Here is a 6,000-nt window from a genome sequence, read left to right as displayed (position 1 = left end):
TGATCTGCACTGTGAATTGTTGGAACATCCACTCTATTCCCCCAGATATGGTTCCCTCTGGATTCTATCTCTTTCCGCAACTTTAACTCCTCCTTGCTGGTCAGCGAATCAAGAGGTGATTGCATATGTAGAGGGGTATTTTGCACATCTTATTGAGAATCGCTACAGGGACGAGATAATGGTGCTGGAGCATCGCTGGACTAAATGTATTAGTCTTAAAGGAAATTATGTTGATCAATAGGAATAATTTTGAAATTATAAATTCGTTTTTTCATTGTTAGGCCAAGATCATCCTCATATTTCCTGGAGTACAATGTGATTCACAGCTTGAAACCTTTATGAGAAAGCTTCTTTATAACAAATATTATGAGAAATCATATGATCAAATCAACAGAACAAAATTAAACAATATTCTTCAAAATTAATCAATAAACTTCAGTAATATATATATATATATATATATATATATATATATATATATATATATATATATATATATATATATATATATATATATATATATATATATATATATATATATATATATATATATATATATATATATATATATATATATATATATCCCGAATCTCGAGGAGCGCCCGTGGAGAAAAAACAAAATCATAGTAATTAAAATAGGAAATAAAAACGAACCAGCGTTCTGTATGCTGATGATCAAGTTATTTTTGCTCAAAACTGAAAACCAAATAGAGAAAAAACAATTAGAGAAAAATATCAACAATACAATAGAACAGTATGACATTAAAATCTCAAGAAATAAAAATAAATGAATAGCCTTTCTAGGTAAAGAAATTAAAAGATGCAAACTAGTCATCCACAAGAAAGTAATAGAACAAGTGAACAAATTTAAATATCTGGGAAATTATATATGAATCCCAATGGAGAAATCGACATTGCATATAAAAAACAATAATTCCTAGCAGTCATTGGAATTTTGAATAGATACTTCAGTAAACAGATGTCTAGAACAACCCAAATAAAACTATATAAAATATTAGCAAAACTAATTCTGAAATATGGCAGTGAAATATGGAATTGGGGAGAACGAGATAAAAGACAAACAGAGGCTGTAGAAATTAAGTTCCTAAGAACGCTCGCAGGCTGTAAAAGAATAGATAAGATAAGAAATCACGAAATAAGAAAACAGTTATCCATAATTATCATAACAGAATACATCACAACTATAGAAAACACTGTAAAAATCACATCGAAAGAATGAATGAGGACAGATGGCTAAATATTGCTTGGAAATATAAACCAAATGGACATCGATCAAGAGGAAGACCCAGGAGGAGATGGGCAGAAGAGTTTTTAAACCCTTGAAAACGTTATAGGCATATAATTACCTAAAGAAGTGCATCTGTAAAAAAAAACAATAATTTCTTTAATGTACGTTTTTCAAACCTGTTATTGAATTTCATAGTATAATTTGAAAATGTTTATAATATTTAAAAGCATGATGACAAAACTTTAATAAATAACAATCATTATCACATTTGAAAAATTGCAATTTGAAAATCACTTTGGATCGTTATCATATCATCTGTAACAATTTGTTCATTCGTCGATAGATGGCAGGGCATCATCAATTGCACTGCAGGGCGATTGCAGCATTTTTAACTGAAATAAAAATTTGCGGAGTTGGGAATGAATGTATCGATGTTTAGAAGTACACTTTTGGAAAAATACTCGAGGACTATATGCATTTCATGCAGATTAATATAATTTATATGCTTTTTACATAATTTTTTTGTTCTTTCAAAATAAAAAAATATTATTTTTATTTTGTTCTAATTCCGATTGTTATTTTCTGTGAATGCTGGAATTTTCCAGTTTACTGGTGAATATCGCATTCTTTAAAATGAATGCAAGCATACTTTTGCTTATGTAAATTGTTAAAAGGAAAGTCCTGTGTCATGTTAATGAGCATTTATTTAAAATACAATGATAACTTTTTAGAAAAATAGAGGGCCTGTCAGTAGGTGCGCGATTTGAGACCCGATTTGAACATCTTTATACAGAACAAGTTACGTAAATATCAATACAGCATCCTTCCTACATCGTGATCGATGCTAGCCGAGAGGAGAGGGTGTTTAAAATGGTAGACTTTTGAACTGAAGTGTTAACGAAATAAGGTTGTATTTCTTTCAGGTTACATTTTAAACCACAGTTGAATTTTTAAGTTTTTAAAGTCGCTGGAAGCACTTGAAATTTCACATTTTGGTGTCATGTCTCTGGCCAAAATAAAACAGGAAAAAATAGGTGTGTATTTAATGATGTTCTTAAGGTTTTATGTTTTTGTTTTTCAAATACGGAAAAATGTATTGTTATTTATTTATTCAAGCAGAATTTCAATTGACAATATGCATGGTGCGTAAATGTTAGAATTTGATATAAAATTAAATGATGTAGTGTAAGATTTGTGTTCAAATTCAATTTAGTATGCTCACGAGTTGCGATTTCCATTTTGGCTTCTCGGTATTAAAAGAAAGCTCTGAAATGTGTGTGTGTGTGTGTGTGTATATATTTTTTTTTTTTAAAAGAAAGCTCTGATATATATACATATATTAAAAGAAAGCTCTGATATATATATATATATATATATATATATATATATATATATTTTAAAAGAAAGCTCTGATATATATACATATATATTTTAAAAGAAAGCTCTGATATATATACATATATATATTAAAAGAAAGCTCTGATATATATATATATATATATATATATATATATATATATATATTTTAAAAGAAAGCTCTGATATATATACATATATATATTAAAAGAAAGCTCTGATATATATATTAAAAGAAAGCTCTGATACATATATTAAAAGAAAGCTCTGATATATATATATATATATATGTATGTATGTGTGTGTGTGTGTGTGTGTGTGTGTGTGTGTGTTAAAAATACCAAGCAATTTTAAACCTGGTTTTACTCCATTTCCCAAGTAAGCAAACAGACAAACAAGTCAAGTTTGCGCCTGCAAGTGATGCAAGTCTAGCTGATCCTACAGGTAGTGCAAGACCAAGGCAACTCGTGGTAAAGGTGGCATAAGCTCCGATCACTAATCTTAATATTTACCCTTAATGCCAAAACATATCTCCAAGAAGGGATGCATGATGCCTCTTGCCTTTAATACAAAACATCATGCATCCCTTCTTGGAGATGTGTTTTGGCATTAAGGGTAAATATTAAGATTAGTGATCGGAGCTTATGCCACCTTTACCACGAGTTGCCTTGGTCTTGCACTACCTGTAGGATCAGCTAGACTTGCATCACTTGGGCGCAAACTTGACTTGTTTGTCTGTTTGCTTACTTGGGAAATGGAGTAAAACCAGGTTTAAAATTGCTTGGTATTTTTAACATTTATTATACCCAAGGTAAAATACTTTCTACATATATATTAGTCCATTTCTAAAACATACGTTTAGCTAGCAGTTGCAATTTTTTTTTTCTCGTTTTTTTTTTAAAGCCTAGTACGCCCTGCTTTAGTTTGACCAATATTTCTCTTAACTTACTGAACATGTAATAATATATATTTATTTCATTTGTATTTTTTAATGTGCAGGATATTTTCAGATTATCCTGTGAATCTAGGATAGACATTAAATGAAGAATGGTAGCATTAGGCAAGAACATAAAAATAATGTGAAAGAAGAATAAAAACAAGGTACATGAGTGCTATTTTTATTACATTACACATTCAAGGAGTACAAAGACTCATTGATGGAGGGAAAATGTGGAGAAAAAGAGCAAAGCTAATAATAATGGCATATACCTGTTGGATTTCTGCTCAGGACATGGAATGGTTATTACTAACCATGTTCCAACATAAAAATGTGCATAAATTCACATGGAGAGAAGAAGCAAGGAATAAGAACAGTCTCGTTGACTATGTTATTGTTGACGGGGTTGTTTTCTCACTGTGCAGGACACTAGAGTGTACAGAGGATTTGAAATTGAAAGTGATCACCATTTAGTCTTGAGCAAGATAAAATTGAATTTCATATTGAAAAGAACAACAAAAGTGAATAAAAGTTGAGCAGATCTCAGATGTGAACTGTAGACTAAAATACACAAACATTATTCAAGAAAAAATGAAAGAGTTTGAGAACAGGAACCAAACCTTGGAGGTTCAGTGGCAAATCCCGAAGAAAATTGATTGATTCAGCCGGAGAGCATGTGGTGAGGTTGTCTGCAAGGATAGAAAAATCAGAACTCCATGGTTGACACAGGAAATTAAAGAGGCGGTTTCGACCTTTATTGAGGTCTCATCAGTCAACTTATCTCTAATCCAGAGAATTTTAATAATAAGGTGTGACACCTTTTGGCAACTGGTATAGGTAAATATGACTTCTCCATTACTTTCACCTTTAGTATCACCACCTCTGGGTCTGGCTCCTAACCGATGAGACTGCAATAAAGGTCCAAACCAGTCTGGGTAGTGGCCCTTCCCTTAATGCATAGCATTATACATGTCTGCAAGGCGATGTGCTTTGCATTATGGGAGATACTAAGGCAAGTGATGAGAACTTATACCACCTTTACCACGAGTTGACCCAGTCCTGAAAATACTTCAGGTGCAAACTTCGTTTGCTTACAATATAATAAATTTAGTTTAATCCTTTATCCAAGTGTGAGCAAACAAAGTTTGTGCCTGAAAGTATCTTCAGGACTGAGTTAAGGTGGTACAACACCAGGGCAACTCGTTGCAAAGGTGGAGCAAGATACCAACACTCCTATCTCAGTATCTCTTATAATGTAATGCAAAACACATCTCCTTGCGGATATGTCTAATGTTATGCATTAAGGGAAGAGCCACTACCCAGACTAGTTTCGACCTTTATTGAGGTCTCTTCAGTGGGAGCCAGGCCCAAGTGGAGATATCAGGCAGAAGCATTAGCAGGTCATCTCTACCTATAGGAATTGCCAATTGGTGTGCCACCCTTTTTTTAATAATTTACTCTGGATTTAGAGAAAGTTGTTGAAAGTTTATTTTTCACTTGGTTAGAGTATAATAAATTTAGTTTAATCCTTTATCCAAGTGTGAGCAAACAAAGTTTGCGCCTGAGTAAATCCAGATCTAAATCCAGAAGGGTGGCACACCAATTGGCAGTTCCTATAGGTAGAGATGACCTGCTAATGCTTCTGCCTGATATCTCCACTTGGGCCTGGCTCCCACTGAAGAGACCTCAATAAAGGTTGAAACTAGTCTGGGTAGTGGCCCTTCCCTTAATGCATAACATTAGACATATCCGCAAGGAGATGTGTTTTGCATTATAGGAGATACTGAGATAGGAATGTTGGTAGCTTGCTCCACCTTTGTAACGATTTGCCCTGGTGTTGTACCACCTTAACCCATTCGTTTGCTTACACTTGGATAAAAGATTAAACCAAATATATATTTGGTAGCATAGCCAAATGAAAAAACTTTCATCAATTCTTCTGCATACTTAGAGCTTCACTAACATCCTTTATCTTGCACTTGAAGATTGTATATAACTGAACTGTATTTTTTTAAAGAAATTACAACATACTTTCCAGTATTTTGGCAAGGTCAAACTGCCATCATCAGGAAACAAAATATAATAAGATGTGTGTGCAGGCACTACACTAAGTAATGAAGATGAAACATGAGCTGAGAGTAACCCTAAGTCCTAAATAAATTTAATTAATTTAATATTTAATAGGACTTAATTTATATTTGTTGTGATGGACTGTTCCATTGCAGAAAATATAAATTTAGAGAGCACTATTTAGGACTTAGGGATACTCTCAGTTGATGTTTCATCTTCATTACTTAGGGTAGTGCCTGCATGCACATATTTTATTATATTTTGTTTCCTGATAATGGTAGTTTGACTTTGCCAGAATATTGGAAGTATTAATTAAATTTATTTCAGTTAATACATTACTCTGCATTTTAATTTCCTTAAAAAGACAGTTATGAATAGCCAATGTGTA

General features: G+C 32.4%; 1 protein-coding gene across 3 annotated transcripts in view; it reads left to right on the top strand.

Moving 5' to 3' along the window:
• Positions 1-1,699: 1,699 nt before the first annotated feature.
• mip40 (Myb-interacting protein 40) overlaps positions 1,700-6,000 on the top strand; it is a 225,467-nt gene continuing 221,166 nt past the window's right edge. For 2 of the 3 annotated variants that reach the window (XM_090406870.1, XM_090406862.1), the window contains exon 1: positions 1,701-2,283. In XM_090406870.1, coding sequence (XP_090262996.1) covers positions 2,250-2,283 — 34 coding nt within the window. In that variant the 5' untranslated portion in view covers positions 1,701-2,249. Of the gene's footprint in view, positions 2,284-6,000 lie in introns of all 3 variants that reach the window. The other variant, XM_090406878.1, reaches the window with a different exon arrangement.

Source organism: Typopeltis vanoorti, chromosome 2, assembly GCF_054136105.1.
Source record: "Typopeltis vanoorti isolate ZY-2024b chromosome 2, IOZ_Tvanoo_1.0, whole genome shotgun sequence".
Lineage (NCBI taxonomy): Eukaryota > Metazoa > Arthropoda > Arachnida > Uropygi > Thelyphonidae > Typopeltis > Typopeltis vanoorti.
The sequence above is the reverse complement of the archived record's forward strand: the minus strand, read 5'-3'. Positions and strand labels throughout refer to the sequence as shown.